Raw genomic sequence first — 21,247 nt, 5'->3', positions numbered from 1 at the left:
GGCTGGAGGAAAGAATTTGTGTTTCGTTTGCTCCTGTTTCTTGGCAGGTTGTGCATAGAGATGGGATGGAGGCAGCGGCCTGAACTGCGTTCAGAGCTGCGAACCTCAGGGCCAGGGCAGAGATTTCCCTCCTTGCCTAAAAGAGGACACCACCCCCGCTCACCCCAGGTGGGACTCGAACCCACAATCCCTGACTTAGAAGGCCAGTGCCTTATCCATTAGGCCACTGGGGCCCTGCAAGGTGACAAAAAATGCGTGCTTTCAGTGCCTTTATGAGTCGCCGCCCCATACGGTGGAACAGCCGGACCTCGTGCTGCCACAGCACCGCGGGCGCCAGGGGCACCGTGCGGCTCGTGCTGCTCAGGTCGGTACCGGTCACGGCTCTTAAAGCTGCTTTGTCTGAGGCTTCACGAAGCTGCGCTTCAAGGACCAGATCACCCCTGCACTTAAGAGGATGGTTTTTGTCTATAAGTGCTGAAAAGAGCGCAATTCCCTCCTGCTGACCTCCTGCCGTGGCTTTAGGCTTTAAAGCCTAGTTTTTCTTAGTTGGTAGGAAAAAAAAAGTCAGCTAACTAAAATCTGAGTAAATTGCTTGAAATGGTGAATTGTTATTTGTATTTGAAGACACAAAGCTTTTATTCTTTCTTTCCCACCCGATCTATTGCTGCTTGTACGTTCAGCAGCAGAGGGAGCTCTTAGAAAGATACAGAGGACTGGACGAAGCACAAGAGGTCAGCAGATTATAAATATGTTTTTTATTTGCATTTTTAGACAGACTTTACCAGATCAGTTTAGTATCATCTACTGTTGCCAACAATATTTCCTTATAAAGGCAGTACACGAAAGACTTCCACCTCTGCTCTCAGTCAAAATCTGCCTTCCTGCTCTGTTTTATATTTGAGTGTATCTTTTTCTGTCTTAATCGTTCACGGTTCATTTTTTCTACCCTAAAACACAATGAAAAGATTCTTTAGTGCACACACAAAAAAGCAACAAACCCTCTAATAAATGCTCAGCTAAGAGTTGACAAATGTCCACAGGCACTGGACATCCCCCGTTCTTGGTTTTGTTTAGTTTTTTAAAGAAAAACTCTGAATATCTGCCATTAAATCACATTTAAATGTTTCCTGAGAAGATAATTTTTTGTCCCTGATGGGCATTTTAACCAGAAGATCCTACTGTTGTCTTTATCGAGTTGCTTCTAGAAAGGACAGTAAATCGTATCTCTTTTATTTTCCCTCCCCAGTGAAGAGTGCAAATAAAGGCAATCTCAACAATGGTACCTGGCTATGAGTTGCTGTGCAGTCTCCTTAGACACCACCTTGGGCTTCTCAGTAGCTTCTGTGACCATGACTCTGATTTTTTCTAAACAAATCGCCAGGTTCCTCATCTGGTAACGACTCTCTTCGGAGTTCACAATCAGCTCACCAGCTCGGTTTATCTTATTTCTGTGCTGAGGAGGGAAAAGCATGCTGTGATCACTGAAACTTTGTTAGACTTGTCAAATTTTTGCTGGAACTGTGAAGTGTTGTAGGGGAGAGGGTAGTTACCACTGATGCCATTTTTTCTCTTACAGCTTCTGGGATCCAGTCTGCTGATGCCAGGTGGAACCTGACTTCTGCCTTGGTATTCACTGGGAGGAAAAACAGGACCTTTTCAATGCAATAGATGGCGTTCCTGGGTTTTATGAGGCAGTTCAGTCTGTTCACTGCTGACTTTGAACATATTCTGATACCAGTGTAAATTTCCTGAAGGATCACAATTTATTTCTTGCTACTTTTTTTTTTTGCATACTATTCTAAAAGACAATTTTATGGTATTTGCACTTCTACACATTATAAAATTTACTGCAATTATTAGCCAATACCTACCTGGCAGAAGAGGAAATATTTTTTGTTTCCTTATTTGAGTTAAGCAAACAGTTTACTGCATAGAAAGCTGAAGAATCCAGTTGGCTTACTGCATGCTCAGTGAAAACAGATTACAGAAGTGATGTTTCTCGTGACACAGTAAGAATGCTTCTGGGAGAATGACTGCTAGCACTTGTCTCAGGCATTGCAAAGACTAAGGAGTTGTTAAAATGTAAAATGTTAAAATGTAAGTAATAATGAAAAACTCACATTAGACAGTACAAAGGTGCTCTTTTAATTTCAGGCTCATATTTTACCGTAGAGAACAGAGAAACAGCTTTCAGGCTTGGATGCTGACTGGGACTTTTCCTTAAGTCCGAGAACCCCTTTCATACCTTTGTTAACATTCTGCCCACCAGGGCCACTGCTCCGGCTGTAGGATACAGTCAGTCGGTCTGGAAGAGAACAGCACCGTGCTGCCCTTAGCTTTGTGGCGGGGAACAGGGGTAAGCAACATCCCAAAATGCTGCACGTGAGGCTGAAAGAAGCCTGCTGTCGGTGCTTTCAGCTCAAACTGAGCGCTGACTTTTCTAGAGTCAATCAATTTAAATCACATTTTCTAAATATTTGCTATTCATCAAGAGGACAGCAAAAATGGGCGACCTGCTCTTAAAGCACACGGAGCCCACAACGCGGTGCCGGCTCTGTGCTGTCGTGCCACGTGCCTTCACGGGCCACAAACGCTTGGGGTCAGTTCTGCTGAGCCGTGACACTCACCCATGGGGATGTTGAGGGCCGCTGGCCTGGCCTCCTCCTGGAAAACACGAGGGAAGGGGAGGGAAGTAGCGTTAGGCGGTGAGCGAGGCGGCGGGGCAGCCTCACGGGCGCCTCGGGCCTGGCCCTGCCTGCCGCGGGGTGACCGCGCCGAGGCCGCGCTGCGCCCCAGGGCCCAGCTCAGCCCAATCCCACCCGCTCGCGACCCCGGTCCCACTCGCCGGGTCGCTGGCGGTGCCGCCGTCCCGCGGCGGGTACAACTTGTCCAAGCTGTAGGCGCTGCGGAACTCGGTGCCGGCGGCGGCGCGCTGCGAGAAGCGGGCGGTGAGGAACCGCAGCGCCCAGGGCCCGCGCACCGCCATCTTGGTGCTTCCACAGTGCGGCGCGGCGCGGCGTCCCCTGGAAACGGCGCCCTTCGGAACGGCGTCCCCTGGAAACGGCGGCCGCGCGCTGCGTTCCGGGGCCTCGTGGGGCCGCGCGGTGCCCGGGCGCGCTGTGCGGCCGGGCCGCCTGCCGAGGGGCGTGGAAGGCGCCAGGAGGCGGTTGAGGCGCCTTTAGCTCGGTGCGGCAGCTCCTCGGAGCACGTTGGAGGAGCGAAAAATTCATGTACGCGATCAGTGTGTATCTATGCACCTGTGCGCGTGTACCGTAACCTTTATTGACGCGTTTCCCAGATGTGGAGGAGAGGTGCTGGGGGGGGAGCGGAGCACGAGGGCAGCGCAGCCCTGCGGAGCCGGCAGCCGAGGGCTGCTGAGCTGCGCCTCGTGACCGCGGGCAGGAGCGGCAGCTTCTGGCGCCGGGAAGGCGCTCCGGCAGAGCGCGGGGCTGCCGTCAGCACCGGTGTTTTGTCGGGTGCCGACGGCGGTGCCTGGAAACCTGTGCGCGAAGTCAGAACGGTGCTTAAAAGCGGCACGGCGCTGCGCGGGGCTGGGCTCCAGCTGGGCGGTGGGAGCTCTGAGCCCCGAGGGGGGCTGAGGGGTGAGGGTCGGTGGCTCCTGGGGGAGCTGGCAGCGCCGTGCTCCAGCGTGACCGCATCTCTGGGTTTGAACCACGGGCCAGGGGGTGAGGATGGGTTCCGCTCTGCTTCCCCGGCCAGAAAATGGAAAGCTTGAAGGAGAAAGAGCAGAACCGTCAGAGAGAGACCGCGCCATCTGGTGACCTTAATTTAGAGGAGGAAACTGGTAAATTGCTGGGATTTGTTGCCGGAGGGTGGGTGAGACCTCCGAAGCTTTTCACCAACTGCCATTAAACGCGTCAGCGTTACCGCTGTGCTGGTGGGGTGCCAAGAAAGGCGTCACTGTGCGGTGTGCGGCAGGGCTGCGGACGGGGCGTGAAGGTCGTGCAACCACAGTGAGACAGCCTGCCAGCACCTAAAGGGAGCCTTTGAACAAGAGGGAAATCAACTCTTTGGAAGAGTAGATAACAGCAGGATAAGGGTAAATGGTGTTAAGTTGAGGGAGGGAAGATTTAGGTTGGATGTCGGGGAAGTTCTTTGCTATGAGAGTGGTGAGGTGCTGGAACAGCTGCCCAGAGAGGCTGCGGATGCCCCATCCATCCCTGGAGGTGTTCAAGGCCATTGGATGGGGCCCAGGGCCGCCTGGTCTGATCCTAAATGTGAAGTTTGGTGGCCCTGCATGTGGCAGAGGGGTTGGCGATTCGTCATCCTTGAGGTCCCTTCCAACCTGGGCCATTCTGTGATTCTGTGAAAGGGGCAGCCCTGCTCGTGCTTCATTCCCACACTGCTGGATGGCTCAGGTGCCCAGAGAGCCTTTGAAAAAGCAGAATGAGCTCTGCTTGGATGACTGGACTGATGGAAGTGTGCTTGTCTTAAAGTCACCTTCTGTATTCCGTTCAAACTGAATTCTTGACAAGCTGTATCCTTATTAACCTCGGTTCTGTGATCTGAACAGGGGGATTACTTTTGATGAATGCTGAAATTAGTAGTTTCCTATTTTGTTGTACCTGCTCATTATAGTTGGATATGCTCTTGTTCTCTTCCTGTCCCGATTCTTGGGGTGTGCTATTAAATAGCTGCTGCTTTTCGTTAGACCAGTCTCTGCAGCAATGTGGTTATTTAACACTACTCTTACCTCTTGTAATGAAGATGTAGAGTTTTCTTTGGAATTTTCAAAGTTTAAATAGAAGGTGGGATGAAAGGTCAAAACATGCTTATTTTTTTCCTCCTTTGATTGCTGAAAGTCTAATTTAAGAAAAAAAATAACCGAGTGACTCTGAATCGCACAGTCATCAGGACATATATATATGGCCACTCATATTTTTGGATGCAGAAAGAATGCCCTCAGCACTTTGCTGAACAAACTGCAGCTGCTTCTTTCGCCAATATCCTGTTCCTTACATCAGCCATTTTTTGATGTCTGGTTTTCAGACAAAAACATTCGAATTACAAGTTTAGAAATGATGCAGTTTTATAAACTTTTGAGCTAACAGAAGAGTGTTTTCATCATGTGGCAAATGCTCCTAGTCCAAGTGCAACATGCGCATGGTATAAATAATGCAGCAGTGTAGTTCAGCATGTCCCTCTGCTTTCTGCAAAGAAGCCTGAAGCAGTTACTTGACCCAAATCGTACATGGTAATCAAAGACATAATTGTTGTGCTGGACCTAAAAGTAAAAAGGGCTTTAAAGAAAGTCTGAGAGTAACAGTGTTTCTTTTTATCTGAGAAAAAAGCGTTTGAAAATGTATTTAATCTGATGTATGCTTAACTGGGATGCTGATTCACACGCTATGGTTTAAAATGGAAAGTGAAGGCAGTCCTCTTCCCACGCATCTGCAACAGGCAGGTGATTGCAGAGGAAGCACTGGCTGACTTAAAATGACACTGTTTCAGAGATCCCTTGGTACAAGTGCACGAGGGCACTGGAGCTGGTCATGCCAGCTCCTGTAATAGAACAGAAACTGGGGGACACTGAGAAAATCAATGGGATGCAGCTTTTGTTGCCATTGTTCATTTTGTTTATTTATTTATTTTTAGTCAACTGCTTTCCATTATAAATAAATAAGGCATGAAGGTTCTCATACTGTTGTAGAGCTGGTAGCCACAATCGTGCTGATGGCTCCTAATTTTCTTGAGCCGGGGGCCGCAGGGCACCTGAAGATGCAGAGCGTGGAAGCAAGGAGCGTTTGGTGGTGGGGAGTAGAGGAGGCTTCTGGAGCAGGTGGGTTTGGGCATCGCCCCCTGCCGACTGGCCTCAGCGGTACTCAGCTTAACGAAAGACAAAGGACGGAGGGGTATTTTTTGCATGAATTCCGTTGTGAGTGAAAGAAAGGTAGCTCTTCATAGTGTCAAGTCCTGAGACCTGGAGGATAGTTCAGTTTTAACAGTCTTCCCCCTCCAAAGCCAAATTGAGACTGACATAAATAAATGTTGCAAAAATCCCAACTATTTACCCAAATTTTTGGGATATAAGCTGGTGAAAACAGAATCCAAATTTGGCCTACAGTTTCTCCGGGCCAGCACAGAATAGGTAGCTTACACTGAACTGCTCATTTCTTGTGGCACAGTGCTCGGGGTGTTGCCTAAGCTGTGACGAAATACTGCTTCTCTGCCTAAAACATGTGTCTGTTCAAACAAGATCAGCTTCTGGTTTATGAAAAATGGAAAGTGATGATTCCTGAGACTGCAGCAGCACTTTGGCTGTGTTTGCATGTCTGCGGAAGCAAAAGTGAAGAGATTCCAGTGCTGGAAAGTGAGCTGGAACATGAGAGGTGATGACCTTTGGAGACAGTATCTCAGCCAAGATAGATTATTTTCAACAGAAGACTGAAATCTGTCCTCTTGACTGTGAACACAGAGCAAAAGTGTAGGGCAATGTGTGATCAGCACTGCCTGGGCCAGCGGTCCCAATGCTGTACGAGTGTGGTGCTTTACCACTTGCACTGAGTCACTGCTAGGTAGCTTTGCAAGCCCATGCAAGCTGTACTGGAGGAGCTTGCTGCGTTGGAGGCAGTGACATCCTGTTGGATAGCACAGTGCAGAGGGCTGGTACCCGGACAGTGAGGTGAAAGCATGTCTCTGAAACTGTAACAGCACTTCTTATCTAGCTTATGGGAAAGCCCTGGTAATCAAGTTCCTGCCAGGCACAGTGATACATCTGGGATGAAATACTGAGAGAGTTTTAAAGCGAGGAAATCCCATATGCCTACAAAGTCTGGAGGGTGTGGAGTGAGTTACTAGGTGATATTGATGAAGACAGAATAATCAATTCTATGTTTCTCTTCAAGTTTTTCCAGTCGCAATGAACTTGCATTGTAAACAGCTGAAAAACCTGACTGACAAGAGAATGGCTTGGACAGCAAGAACAAACTGCCCTATGGGGAAGGGGAAAGGTGGGGGTAGCTCTCTTGGGTACAAGTGTAGGTTCTTAGCCATAAAACCAATGTGAAGGCTTGGGCTGGTGCTCTTGAGCAGCCCCTGAAGTTCTGATGGTTCATACTGCTTTGCTGCGAAGCCAAACTCTGGCTGCTGCAGTGCTGGAGGACATCCAGGCTTTTGCTCGCATGTAACTGGACTGTAAGACGAGCTGAAAAGGATGGGGGAGGTGAACAGTTCTTTGTGGTGGGGTTTCTGTTGCTATTGAGAAGTCTGTCTCATGCAGAGATCCATCATACAGATTCTGAAATCCTCTAACTACAATGTACAGTTTGTCCAACAAGTCACCAGAGCCCAAGCTTAAAAACACGAACTGAGTCTCTGTGACATTTCCTTGCAATTATACGATGGACGCTCCCTTCCCATACAAGAACATACCACGAGGCCTCTCAAACCTTCAAAGCAGTGGGGCTGGTGACGTTTCCTGGAGCTGAAGAGAAGACTCGGCTGTTGGGATAGCAGGCGGGGATTGCAGAGTGGCAGGGCTCATTTGCTGCTCTTGTTTTTCACCTTTGTGGCATTGATGTCCGCTTTTGTTTTCTGGATGCGGGAGAAGATCTCCTTGAACAGAGCCTTGTACTCGGGCTGACTCTGCTCCAGCCGCTTGTCCACGGCCTCCACGTGTTTGCTGATGGTCTTCTCCATGGATTTTCGCTCTTCCAACTCAAACCCTTCTCCCCGGAAGTCTCTGAAGGAGCTATCACGAGAGATGGGGCGGGAGGTCTGCACCCCTGTGTGACGCACGCTGTCCTTGTGCTGCCGGCACTTACTCAGGAGCTCCTCGTACTTCTCCAGCAGGGCATGATACTGCTCGTCCACCTCCCTCAGGATGGACATCCCCCGTTTGCGCACGTTGTTGGCATGCAGTGTGTAATTGCCCTCGTGCCGGCTCACGGCATCCTTGGTGACGATGGCATTGAGAGCTGTGTCACTGCAGCTCTTTCGGACGGGGTGGTTTGGGGAAGGTGTCATTGAGGGCCCGTGACTTTTCCCTCCCTCTTCCTCTGAGAGGTCGATGTAATCTGCTTCTGGGGCGTTATTCAGTGGCTCCAGGAGGGCCTCAGACAGGTTGTCTTCCCTGCTGAGCAGATACTTCTTGACTTGTTTCACCTGCTGCAGCTCCACGAGCTCTGCCTCCAGCTCCTTGATGCGCAGCTTGCAGTGCTCCATCTCGCACACACGCTGCTCGAGGTCCGAGTACTCCTGAATCACAGAGCTGTACTCCCGCTCCACCCGCTCTTTGCGCTGCTTCTCCTGGTTCACCTGGGACCTCAAGGAATCCACCATGGCTTGGAGGCGCTCGTTCTCCCGCTCCAGCGGCTTCTGGTTGAACTCTGCTGAGGAGCTGTGGACCTGGAATGCATCTTCATACCTGGAAGAGTAGAAAGTGTGTGAGCAAATCAAAGAATCATAGAATCACTAAGGTTGGAAAAAATCTTTAAGGGTATCCAGCCCAACTCCAGCCCATCTGACCACATCCCTCAGCACCACATCTCCGCAGTTCTGAACACCCCCAGGAACGGTGACTCCACCATCTCCCTGGGCAGCCAGTTCCAAATCCTCCAGGTGAAGGAGGAGGCAGAAAGCGATGCTGATGTGATGAGTTGCCTCTTCTTCATTGCTCCCTTCCTGGGAAGCAATACAGTGCACTTCCCCCTTCTGTTGGGAGATTGTTTTTTTCACCTCACTGAAGCGCCTGTGGCATCCCATCTTGTTGGAACAGATTGAAAAAAGGAAAGCTCCATGGTTTCCCCCCGAGGCGTGGGATATTGAACAGATTTCTAAGTTACTGAAGGGCAGAGTGACCTTCAGAGCCGACTGCAGAGCGGCAACACTGTGGGCATGAGGCATGGAGGGACACTGGGAGGATGTGGGGGAAGAACCACTGGAACACCAAGTGGATTTTGCTGGGGGTTTTATACCCTCATAACATCCCCTGTGCCGCTGTTTGTATCCTCTCGCAGCGAATGCTTTCAGTAAAAAACTTTATTGATTACTTATCTATTTAAAGAAGCCTCTATTATGGACAAAGCTGAGCAAGAAACATCCTTAGAGGGTCAGTGAGTTAGCACGGTGGCAGGGATTTAAGGAGGCTCAAGTGAGCAATAGTGCTGAAGGTGTTTGTGCAGTATGTGGCATACCTTCATTTGTGCTGCTGGGGCTATGGGAATTGCTGGAATTGTCCTAAAGAAAGAGACTGACCCTCTGCCTCCCTGCAGAGGCAGAAGGCTGTAGAGCCACCAGAGCCACAGCTCTGCCCTCCATACCTGGGGCTGGAGCACAGCTCCTTCAGACAGGGGAAGGTGTGAATGGTTCGGCGCCGCTCCCTCTTCTCCCGCCGGATGCGGAGCTGCTCCAAGCTCCGCATCTCCTCCACCTGCTTCTGCAGCTCCTCCACCTGGTTCTGCAGCCCCTCAATCGTTTCCGTCAAGCTGTGGAGAGAGCAGGGAGCAAGGTGAGGAGATGGGCACAGCAGTCACAGATCTTTGAAAGGGTTTTTTTTTTCCCCCCCATAGAGAAAGCTGGTCTATGGAGGTCCTAGCATGTGCCCTGAGGGCGTGAAGGTGCTTTGCTGTCATGGCAGAGGCTGCTCTCCCTTTTGAGTGGTGTGGGTTGTAAAAAAGGGAGGACTACAGCAGAGCCAAGGGATACACCAACAGAAGACCCTCTAACCTCAAATCTGTTGGTTGAGTCAGCTCTGAGACACGAGCGCTATCCTGGATTATCTCTGCACTACAAGGGCTCAAGCACTTTACTCTTCCTCTTGTTTCTCTTGTAGAAATAAACACGAGACAGAAATTTTGTTTTATTCTGGCTGTGAGCACAGTTCCTAAAGCTGCTCCAAAACTCCCCCTCTGCTTTGAGGCTCCCTATCTGCACAGCTGTTTGCAGAAGATGCTGTAGCATAAGGACGTGGCTTAGTCTGTTTCCAGGGATGACCTTGGTCGTGAGGCTGTTGTATGAGAAGAAGTTATCGACAAACTGGTCTAGCTAAATGCTGGATCCGTGCCCAGTGCACTGCGTGCTCAGAACCTCCCTTGTACCATCATGTGCTTCTTATAGAAGGAGGCTCATTCTCCATGCAGGAAGGTCTCTGTGCCTCTCTCTGCCTGGTCCCAGCTGCCAAACCTGCCTGATAAGAGAATGGTTGGAGCAGCAAGAGCACGCTGAGCCCTGGGGTGGGAGGAAGGTGGGATAGGCGTCCCAGCCTCACTGTGTGGGACCAGAGGAGGCTGTACCATTGTATCTTCTGTTGGGATGTCTTGCTTTCCAGCACGAGCTTCTGATTTGCCAGCTCCAGGTCCCGTGCTGTTAGGTCTAGTTGCTCGTAGACTTTGGCGTGCTGCTCATTCATCTGCCGTAGCATCTCAAGCTGCTTGGTCAGGTACTGCAAGAAAAAAAAAAAAAGAGAAAAAAAACACTCCACATCCCAAACCCGGGTTGTCTCATGAGCAGAAGTTCCTACAGCCTTAGCTTCATTGTGTCTTGTGGCCAGTTTATCCTCCATCTGACTGAAGCTTCTTCCAGTGGAGGAATTCCTGCTTACATGATTGTGTGTCTAAAACATAATTTCCCCCCTCCCCCCCACCCTCGTCCTCTGTGAAGAGCACTAACCTCACTCTCTCTACTTGGCTTCTTTTTTATTCACAATACCCCAAGGAAATCAATATCCCTGAGAATGTGACTCTTTACTGGAGCTGAGTGTGCTCGGCCCAATGGTTACTGCATCATCTGACAGATCAATCGCAGAGGCTGCATTTTTTGTAGGAATTCAGGCTGCAGAAAGTCTGAATCTGTGAAATGTGAGAGCTGTGGCCATAGCCCCCTTCCTGCAGCCTCTGCAGCAGTCTGAAAGCTTTCACCCTGCACAGCGTGGCACAAGGGCACTGGCTGGGATCAGATCCTAAATCTGGGGCTGTGAAGACACAAAGCCCTTCTCTCTGCTCCTTGCAGTGCCATGTGCTGAGAGTTTCCTGCCTGTCTCTGCCCCATGCCTTTGTAAATTGGTGGTTTCCAATCTTTTTTTAATTCACAGATCTCTGGAAGTCTTCCAGTAGATGCAAACCCGCCCTGCGCAGTGAGTTTAAGCCTCTCGGCTTGGTGCCGTGGGCAGTAATGCCCTGAGCCCAAAGGGTGCATGAAACAGCACTGCAGATTGCAGCTCTTTGAGAAAAAGCTGCTTTGTGCCTTGGACAAAGGAGGCTGTGTTCAGGGGGTGCCAAGGGGCTGGTCGAGAACAAACGTGATTAAGAGCGCCTGGAACCAAGGAAAAGCAGCAGCAGAGTGCTGAGAAATGAGCACAGAGGTTGGGCAGGAAGAGGCCACAGGTGCCGCAGCTGCAACCAACGCTGGTGCCAAAATCTGGTGCACATCTGTGCAGGGGTGAGAGGGTCAGTCAGCCGTGGCTGGGAGCACCTCACCCAGACCTTAATCCACCCTGCTGCAGGCACATATGGAAGGGACTTCTGCTTCCATCCCCCATGGCACATCCCTTCCTCCAGTCTGTGCTGCTGGGATTGGCAGTGTCACTCTGAGATGACAGCAGTGACCCAGCCACTCCTGTCCCTAGCGTGTGTCCCCACCTCGATTTCCTGCACTTGCTCTTCGTTGGTGGCATACATCTGCTGCAGGGACTCCTCCAGCTCCTTGTTGCGTTCCAGCAGTGTCTTCCCCAGCTCAGCAGCCAGGTGCAAGTCTGAAAAGCAGAAGGGACAAAGTCGCTGTGGTTCCTGCTCCACGCACAGCTTGCTTTGCACAGGGCTGCTTTAGCAGCAGGTTTTGATGCAGATACACATTTACAGGACATTCACAATCTGTCCTGTTCCATCTTTGATAGGCTGCAGGAGCAAAGGGTAGCTGAGCTTGAGACAGCCTACATCACCTTTCTGCATGGCACCATGCACTGTGCAGCCAGGATCAGACCCACAAGGCTTGCCTGAGGCTGAAGATCAGCCCCCCATCCCCATCTTCATCCCCATCTCCTGTGGGCCTGACTGGGGCTCTGCATCCTCCAGGATGAGAACAAGGGTTGGTGAGGCCCTGCAGAGCCTTGGGGATGCTCTGTAATGATATTGTTATCTCTAATGAAGGGATTACCATGCCTTCCCTGTCAGCCTCCATCCATCACCACTAACAGAGTGACATGAGCAATAGAATTGTGCATGGCCCCAGGGGTTGGCAGTCCTGCAGCCTTGCTGCACTCCTCCAGGTAGCTCCAAGGCGAGGACCAACGCTATGTATTCCCTTACCGCCACCTCTGAATGCTTTGGGGGAGGCTGCTGAGATGTTTGGGTGTTAGGAGGAGTGTAGGGAAAATAAACATTGACAGTGTGAGCTGCTTAAATTACCGAGTTTGCTGTCTTGGGTAAAGAAACTCCAACCCAGGACTCTGTGATTCCTATGCTGGCCAAAGCTTGAGCTCCTCAGGTGATGCTGTTTGTGAGCCCGAGGTGGCACAGCTGGCTCTGATTGTAGCCCTTTGCTTTCCAAGCAATTGGTTGTCTTTACAAAGCCCGGCCTCAGGCAGTTGTATGGGCGTTCATTTCCCTTGGTGCTCCCGGGGGGGAGTGTCTGGCTTGTTTGGTACCAGCAAGTAAGCCTGACCCTAAGCCTTCAAAGCAAGAAGGTAGGAAACCAGGTATAGCTGTGTGTTACTGCTCCTGCCCTGGTACTTTCTCAGCCCATCACTACCCTGGTCCCCAGCCTGCAGCTATAATGTGTTTTGTAGAGCCTCTGCTGGGGCTGAGAGCCGCTGTAGTTTTTCTCTGCAGTTAATTTGGATATGCAATTGATTGGGAAGCAGTGATAACTTATTAATAGAATAACAGGGGGGGAATCAGGACCCCTTGGGTATATCCTGTGCCTGGGAAAATTGCTCATTTTAGAAGTCACGTTGCAAAATGAGGCTGATGCTGGCTGCTTGGACACAATCTCTTACATGAGAGGAGTGCTAGGATGTGATCCTCCTTTTGGATAATGCTGTGGGAAGTGCTGCTGTGTTATTAGTTTGAGTGATGATTGCTTTGGCCCCAGCGTTGCTGGGGGCCATTTCCCTAGCAGCTGTTGTGTGTCCTCAGATCTCCCCTTTACCGTGGGAAGGGATTCTCAGCAGTGCCCTCATTCAGGGTGTTACTCTAGGAAATGTCTTTTTAATCATAGTTGTCATTGTCACACAGCTACCTGATCTGAGGGCTGTGAGCCCTCCTGGGCTATAGGGATGTATCCTTCTAGGAAAGACTTCTTTTTGCTGAGCGCTGAATTTCTCTGGTTTCTAAAGTGCCCACAAGGGAGTGAGTGTTTGCTGTGCCAGCTAGAGACTGGAAAAACAGCCAGACACCAGCGAAGACAGAGGAGAACTTGTGCCTTTAAGCAGCTTGGGATAGTATTTAATGGCACTGCCACCTTGCCAGAGCCCCTGTCCTTGCTGGAGAGGGGCATGTTGCAAATCACATCTGTCCTACTTGATTTCTGAAGCAAGGAGAGCCTGGCATGGAGCAGAGGGCTTCAGGTAATGAGTCAAGTGTGTCCCTGTCCCTACGGATTACCCCAATGCTCTCTCGCCATATGGCATCCAATTTAATCAGCTGGAGTTGAGTTAAGTGGATTACGTAGTGTGAGATCCTACATTGTAATTTAAAGGACTCAGCAATCATTTAATGGGGGAAATGGGCAGTGTCTGGGGACAAATGGGAAAGAAGAAAGAACAGGGGTGAGCTCCAAGGAGGAAATTTCTTTCCATTGTGAGCTTAAGGGCCTGAGAGATTCCGTGCTTGAAGGATGTGGGCGAATTGGTCTTTTCAGCGTCACTGAACTGCCTCAGCAATCATCACGCACACTCCCTTCCAGCCGGCTGAAGCATCCCCCTAATCCTGTCTGCCCCACACCTGCTGAGTCCCTTCCTTCCCACCTGTTGTTTTCCCTGGGCTGTAGGAGGGAGGGGATGCTGTAGAGATGTGTTTTAATGTCCTCTTTAGAGCAGACTTATCTTGATTAGAAAAGCTGTGATTAGTTCAAGCAAGCTTGGGTAGCACGAAGTTCCTCTCCATAGAGAGGACAGCATCCTGGGCCTGTGTGAATTTATCAAGGGGATGTTCAGCGGAGTAAGGACTGTTAAATTCCCCCCAGGCTTTTGTGTTCCTCTGCGCTTCTTCACCACCAGATTGGGCAGCCAGTGCTGTGCAGCCTGTGCTAATTCAGCAGTTCGTGTGATGCCTCCTTCCCTGCTCTGTGCAGAAGGAGAAATGAAGCCATGGTGCTGAAGGCAGCACCCGTGAAACAGCCAGCATTCAACTTTTAAACAGTGCCCGCAGGGATATCAGACTTGTGGAGGGGATTGGGGGAGACAAGTGTTGATCAAATTGTCTTGGGGAGGTGGGGACCATGACCCCAAGGATGTGTGCAGCCCAGGAGACGCCCTGCGCCCCTAAACAAAGATCTGCCTCTAGAGAGGGAGGGCTGTGCTTCCCTGTGAGCTTCTATGGGAAAGCAAGGAGAGAGAGCGTAGGGTGAGAGGGGAGCTGGGGTTGGATCTGGGCAGTGCCTAGCACAGGGGAGCTGCTGCTGTTGCAGTGTTTTTCCTTCATCTTGGGAGGCAAATGTCTTGCAGCTGCAGAGGTGACCCAGAGGTAATTGTGCTGGGACTGCATCACTGGGTAACACCCCCCCAAAAAGTCCTGATTCTGCAGCAGGTTGTCACTCTCTTAAAGAAACTGTGGAACAAGGCACAAGGTGTTCCCCTGCAGCAGCATCCTGCAGCAACCCCTGCACAGGATGATGTGAACGGCTGTGGGGCTGGATGCCTCCTGGCTGAGGCAGCTTGCGTTATGGCACACAAATCTGCAGCTGTTCTTGTGTTCCTGGTCTGGCCTGCATCTCTTTGGGCACCCTGAAGGATGCTTTTCTCTATCCTTGGCTGCAGCTTTGTGTTGCGCAGGGAATGCTTCAGCAGCTCTTGGCACAACTGTGTCACTGTCTTTGTAAATACAGCTTTCTGGAGGAAGCCACCACCTAGAGCACTGCTTTAGGCTTTCCCCCATCTTCTCTCTGATAAGAAACCCAGCTCTTCCTGGAGTTCTTGTTGGTCAGATGGGACAAATCATGTCCATATCCTTAGGAAATGCTGAAGTCTGGGGATTTTCAGCAGGGACTGAAGGGCTGATGCAGACAATTACAGGGGTTTAAGCGCCCCTCTGTCCTTGGGGAGAGCTGGTGGTGATCCTGAGCTGTGTGAGCCAGGCAGGCCTGCAAGGGCTGTTACAGGTCCTTGGGCTCACACTGTGCAGGGCTTTATGCAGGATGTGTCCTTTGGTTCAGTGTCTGTTTAGGAGTTACTTGTGGTCCTTTCCTAAAGAGCCTGCAGTGAGGGTGGCTGCTCCTGCTGCTGCCAACAGCAAATTCACCTGCTGAGCACTGGGGAGGAGCAGCGAGCAGAACCCTGGTGCATGGACTCTGGAGGAAGCGCAGGGTGACTGTGAGCTGATGGATGGGGTAGGCTGAGAGTTAAGAACTGATGTTTAATGTTGTTGACGTTTAATTTAATTGCATTTGCTGTCTGCTCCATTACACACGGGTACTTAGAGTCAAGGGCAGGTGCAATTATTCCTTTCAAAATCTAAATAAATGATGCGATACTGGTTTACCCCAGGGTAGGGTGTGCTTACTGCTCATTTGTTTTTCTCCTTAGTTGCAAGAGATTGTGCTGTCTGGATACATTACAGTGAAGATCAGCTTTTGTATATCTCTTACTGCTGCTCCATGACAGGTTGTGGAGGGAATCAGTGCTTACCCCTTACAAACCTGTGCAGGGGAATGTGCTGGGGTGCAGATGAAGCAAGTGTCATCACACATCTCACAAACAACCTACAGGCATATGTGGAAAAGCCATGTCAGCATGCCCATTCAAAGCATGGCTCCAGTTGGGCTGAGCTAGTGCTGGGCACATGGGCAGTTCCGTTAGTCTAATGAGATTTGCTGGATTGCCTGCTTGCTTTTGTTTTTCTTTTTTTTTTTTTTTTTTTTTTTTTCTTGCATAGTTTGTTCTGAACCTATGGGCTGCTTTTGGCTTTGCAAGCAGCCCTGGCAGGGGGGAGCTCCTGTGACCACAGAGATGCATTCTGCAGGGGCTCAAGACAAGCAAAGAGTAACAGAGTGGCTCTGTCTGGGAAACCTTGGTGGGCAATGAGAGCAGTGACCCCACCTGCTCCCTGGCAGCGAATCCCATCCCGGAGCAGGGCAGGGGCTCAGGGATGTGCTGTCTGTACTACACTGTGCTGCAGAGAGGCTCTCCAAGCGTGGGCAATAAGTTAACGCCTGAGCCCTAGGTTGGCTGCCCCTGCTTATAAGCTGTATGCATCTACACCAACTCATCCACAGCAGTCCCATCCTGTGCCCACAGCCATCGACTTGTGTTTTGCTGTATCGCTAGAGCATGATAACGCAGAGCGTGCTATTAGACCACAGTTGGGCTGCATCTGTCTTTCCCTACTGCTCCCTTACCTAAACAGCCTCCATGTCTGTGTTTGCCTTGTAGGCTAAGATGGTTTCTAAGAGCTCGGTGACTGGTGGAGGCCCTGGTTGTGCACGTGGACCAGAAACCAGAAAGAGCCCTAAATAAATACATAAAAGGGAGATAAGGAGAAGAAGTGAGGAAAGAGGAGAGAGAAAGGAAGCCAATACTTTCCTGTGGGCACCCTCCCTCCAGGCAGCAAAGCTCTAGTTAATTAATTATGTTGGGATGTGGGGAACCATGAGTAGAGAGAAGCTTTTACTCTTAAAGCTAAAGACACAAATGCATGGACTTCTGCCATGTGGGAATCTCCCTGATGGTTTTGGGGGCAGGAGGCTGTAACTGACCCAGCACTGGGGAGGACAGCACCCCACCCGCAGCTATTGTTGGCTGGCTTGGCTGCTCCTGTTGGAGGGAACACAGGTCCTGAACAGTTCTGGGGCAACCAAGTTCAGCACAACTGCTACAGCTGCCCACAGCTGCAGGTAGAGCCATGGATGGATGCCATCCTCAAGTTTCCTTGGCCCACAAAGAAGCAGCGGCTGGGGCTGCTGTGGGCAGGAGGTCCTTCAGGACAGCCCTGAGGCTGCAAACACACAGTAGTTCCCCCAGTTCTGCTTCTTCCCACAGCTGGAAGTATGTGCCCAAGGTTCAGCAGTCATAGAAATGAGTTTCTGTGTCAGACAGGCGGCAGGTCCTGGAAGTCACTGTGTGGGATTCTTACTCCCTGTTTGCTTGCCTCCTTCACATAGCAGGACAACTTACATTCTAGGAAAATGCATATGGATATTTTCTACTCAGAATTGGAGGCTCTCACCCTTTCCTCTCCTTGAAGACTAACCAAAATGCTGCCTTATTTCCCTGTGCGTTAGTCCTTCTGATCATCTCCAAGCAGCTCAGCAATTAGTTACTGAAAACTTTCTACTTCCACAACCTGCCTGCGGCAGTGCACAGCTCTGAGTGGCTCAGCTATGCAGGCAGCACTGTCCTGCCTGCTGCGGGGATGAAGGCAGCAGGCTGCAGGGCTCACCTGCAGAGATGGGCTGCCAGGAAGGCAACATGAGGGACAGATTTTGGGGTTCTAACTGCACCCCAATGTTTGGGCAAGCAGAGTGTGATTGCAGCTGTACGGACCACCCTGTATCTGATGTCTGGGTGATGCAGAAAATTGATGGGTATGGTTGCAGCTGGTTACTGGTGTACTGCTGACCCTGGGTCTTCACATGGATGAGTGAGGAGTGTGGTGCAAGCTCAGCACCTTGTGTCTTTTTTTCTTAGCAAAGCAATCAGGTGCTTGGCAGGAGGAGGAGGAATTAAGTATCTTAAATCTGGAGACCTTTAGAGGTGAAAGCCATAAGGTCCTTAGCCTGCAGTGCAGATGGTTTGGCCCAAAAGTTTCTGTGGCTGCCCAGGAGGAGAGGGCTGTTGGTCTTGCAGTGGTGTTGGGATGGTTCTGGTTCCTTGTCCTGCTGGCTGACTCACTGAGGCTGTATTCAGGCTCCTGAGAGTGTTGGGAGCCCTCCTGTTGGGCTGCACTCTGTCTTAGACCTGAGTGCTGGCAGAGAGGTGGGAGGCTGGGAAGATGTGGAAAGGTGGAGATCGAGGCCAGAGAGCTGCCAGATAGCTGCTGGGTCTGTTCTGCTCTGTATGGATCCAGATGTGTTTCTGCTGGCACATGGCCTTCTGAACACAAATGCTTATGAGGAGCTGAAAAGACATCCTCACTTGTCCCCAGCTCAGATTATCTAATTTTAGCTTCTGTTCATTCTCTCGGGATCTGGTTGCACATACACCCTGTGCTCAGGGTATGTACATCACCTTGAACAGTGTGGGATTATTGTTAGGGAACAGGTCAAGGGTTCTGGAAGGCACCAATCCACTTGGGTGTGGTGGGAGGCTGGGGTCTGGGTCCTGCTGCCTCCAAGGCATGTGATGGATGAAGGACTATGGGTCCTTCAGGAGGGAAGGAATAATTGGAGTTTGTTCTCTTGGGAAAACTGATTTGATTCAGCAAGCCAAAGCACTGTGGAGGATGGGGAGGAAAGTAACAGGTGCTCAGCACAGAACTGAAAGCATGGTTTCCTCCGTGGTGCTAAAATGGTTAATTAACATAATCATCATGGAGCTCCTGGTTAAGCCATCCATTGCTTAGCAAACAGTTTTGGGTGTAAGTATAATAAATATTTGATGCTGTGAGAAGATGATAAGGCCAGCAACCAACTGATGCACAGCAGAACCTTCTCTCCCTTAGCTCACGTTGCTGTTCCCACCCTTGCTCCCAAGGATTAGTCTCTGCTTTTGTCATCTGCCTTCCTGGCTGCTGCCAGCCATGGTTTTGGCATGTCCCTTGGCATGCTGCTCCTCTCAGTAATGCCAGCACAACTCTTAATCATGCTGCACTGGATGTCTTGCCTTGTGCTTCCACTCCTAATTTCCAAACTGACAGCATCAGGACTGTACCATCTCCAAGGACCTCTGGGTGCTGCTATGGCAGGCATGGACCAAGCCTGGCACTGTCCTTCATAGTGCATTGTGCAAATTAATTATGGTTGTGATTACCCCGCAGGACCTTTCCAGCTGGCTGATTTCAGTTACAGCCTTCTCCATCTCTCCTAAGTTTGTGCAAACCTGCACAGCCCCCATCCTTACAGAGACAGTGAGCCCCACACTTGGGACTTGCTTTGGGTCTGTTTTCCTCCAGTCCTGCGTCTGCTCAAAGGTGGAGCCTATCCTCAGCATGAATTTATCATCTGGAGTTAGCTCTTCTGCATGTACATGGCTGGGACAGAGCAGGGAACCTGGCCAGCAGCAGGAAGGTGTTCTTATTGTTGGGAGCCAGCGCTGACTCACGAACCTGACACCAGAGACAGCATTAGGCTAAAAACCTGAGTCCTGTGTGGCTCAACTCTCCCACTACTCATCTGTAGTGCTGCTGCTCCTCAGTCTGCCTCCTGCCCCTTGGGCAGTGCACAGGTCCCTGCTGAGCCAGGAGAAGGTGTCACCTAGAAATGTGAATTTCTGAGGAGTCGAAGGCTGCATGCTAACCCAGCTGATAGCTCTATCTTCTTTCTCTGCCATGGTTTAATCTGAGCGTTGTGTTTGAAACAAGAGGGCCTAGTATCCATCTACTAATACTTCCTGTTAATTGAGAAATTGAGGTAAAAAAAACAGCTGCACAATCCCTCTGGGCTGGCTGTCATTCCCTGCTGGGCCTCTGCCCTGCAGCTGAAGCTGTGCAAACTTCAAATCATGACATAATGTACTGGAGTGGTGCTGGGCTGCAATGTCCCCGCTGGCAGTCAGCTGGTTGGAGCAGATGTAGAACCATAACACATGTAGAGCATAACACGTCAGAAGGACAACTGCATTTGGGTACCAAAAACTCTTCTCTATACATTGACAATTCAGTTCATTCTTTGGCAGCTGCTCAAAAACACAACTTCTTTCAGCTACGTTGACTCAAAATATGAAGCTAAGCATTCAGAAAAAAGAAGCCCCAAATATACACAGGTACTAACTGTACAGCTTAGGATAAACATTACAAAGAACTAGTGTAAATGCAGGCAGTTACTTCAAAACAAACTACACAAGTGAATGCTTATCTTTCTCTGGCAAACCTATTTTTGCTGTTTGAACCTTGGCATTCCTTTCTCTCCTCCTCAATTTTTCCCACTTTTATGGCTGACTGAAGAAACCTCCAGAAGTAATAAGGTTACTTATAAGCATTCTTTGGGATTAAGCTTGGACAGTAAGAGCTTTGGGCAACACTTCCAGCACCTACATCTTAGCAGTACCTTATTTGTAAGATCTGTAGATCTGTTTCTAACTAGTGTGCCTGATGACTGCCTACAGCCAGCTGGAGATGAAGGCAGTGTCAGAACTATCCATGTTGGATTCTGCCCCCAGCATGTTTTCTGGGGAACCAGCTTGCTGTACCGCCAAAGGACACCTGGCTGGTGCTGAGGGCAGATATGGGCTCCCTGCATCTCAAACTTTCCTTAGTCAGGATGGCTGTTGGGAGCAGCAGAGCTGACGTTTCCATGGAGGTGAGGCTGCAAGATGAGATGCTGGGTTTGCCGAGCAAACAGAAGCCTTAAGATAAGGTATCCCACCCCTCACTCAGAGTTTACCTCCCACCTCCTGTTTGTTTTGTTTTTTTCCTCTCCCCCTGGGCTTCCACCCCTGGCAGCTGCCTGTGTCCCCCATCCTTACCCTGCTCCAGGTCCTGCTGGTCGTACCAGGGCTCCTCTTCCTCGCTCTGAAACTCTTCCATCCTGTCAGCACTCAGCATTTAGCAGCAGGGGCCGGGGAAGGCGAGCAGCATGCGCCGAGGGGGCCCCACCGCCGCCGGCAGCGGGGATGGAGGCAGGGATGGAGGCAGGGATGCGGGCCGGGAAGCGGGTGGTACGACGTGGCAACCGGCTCCTGGCCGCTGCCGGGCTCTGCTTCTCCGAGGGAGGCTTCTGCTGCCGCTGGGGCCGGGGGAGGCTCCAAGGGATGGGGATTAAACGGGGACGTAGCCGGAGGGGCCGGGGGATGCACAAAGGAAGGAAGAGGGCCCGGCGCAGCCAGGCAGATCCTCTCTCCGCAGCTCGGTGGAGACCTCTAGCATGGAAATGCTGCAAGGAAAGCCGGCGACAGGGAAGGGGGGGCGAGGCCGATCTCCTCCTCCTCCACGCCCAGCCGCCCTCAGGCTCCCCTCCCGGAGTGCGGGCATCTCTGGCTCCC

At 50.8% G+C, this 21,247-nt stretch overlaps 2 protein-coding genes and 1 non-coding gene across 3 annotated transcripts; all 3 read right to left on the bottom strand.

The window, feature by feature from the left end:
* Positions 1 to 160: 160 nt before the first annotated feature.
* On the bottom strand, positions 161 to 233 carry TRNAR-UCU. The gene has a single exon. It is a non-coding gene; the product is annotated as a tRNA-Arg (tRNA).
* Positions 234 to 732: 499 nt separating this feature from the next.
* Positions 733 to 2,986, bottom strand: MRPL58 (mitochondrial ribosomal protein L58). Its single transcript, XM_042832807.1, has 6 exons — positions 2,846 to 2,986; positions 2,628 to 2,664; positions 2,246 to 2,305; positions 1,551 to 1,633; positions 1,284 to 1,453; positions 733 to 947 (listed from the first exon to the last, which is right to left on the bottom strand). The coding sequence occupies exons 1-6, from the start codon at positions 2,984 to 2,986 to the stop codon at positions 863 to 865; spliced, it is 576 nt and encodes a 191-aa protein (XP_042688741.1). The 3' UTR covers positions 733 to 862.
* Positions 2,987 to 5,588: 2,602 nt separating this feature from the next.
* Positions 5,589 to 20,849, bottom strand: CDR2L (cerebellar degeneration related protein 2 like). Its single transcript, XM_042833044.1, has 5 exons — positions 20,732 to 20,849; positions 11,598 to 11,710; positions 10,254 to 10,402; positions 9,282 to 9,446; positions 5,589 to 8,386 (listed from the first exon to the last, which is right to left on the bottom strand). Exons 1-5 carry the CDS (start codon positions 20,808 to 20,810, stop codon positions 7,501 to 7,503), a joined length of 1,392 nt encoding a protein of 463 aa, XP_042688978.1. The 5' UTR covers positions 20,811 to 20,849; the 3' UTR covers positions 5,589 to 7,500.
* Positions 20,850 to 21,247: the final 398 nt, after the last annotated feature.

The sequence above is a fragment of the Centrocercus urophasianus genome, unplaced genomic scaffold (genome assembly GCF_019232065.1).
Source record: "Centrocercus urophasianus isolate 14NV4802_14NV808 unplaced genomic scaffold, USGS_Curo_1.0 seq_40, whole genome shotgun sequence".
In the NCBI taxonomy this organism is placed as follows: domain Eukaryota; kingdom Metazoa; phylum Chordata; class Aves; order Galliformes; family Phasianidae; genus Centrocercus; species Centrocercus urophasianus.
This window is presented reverse-complemented; position numbering and strand designations above follow the sequence as displayed.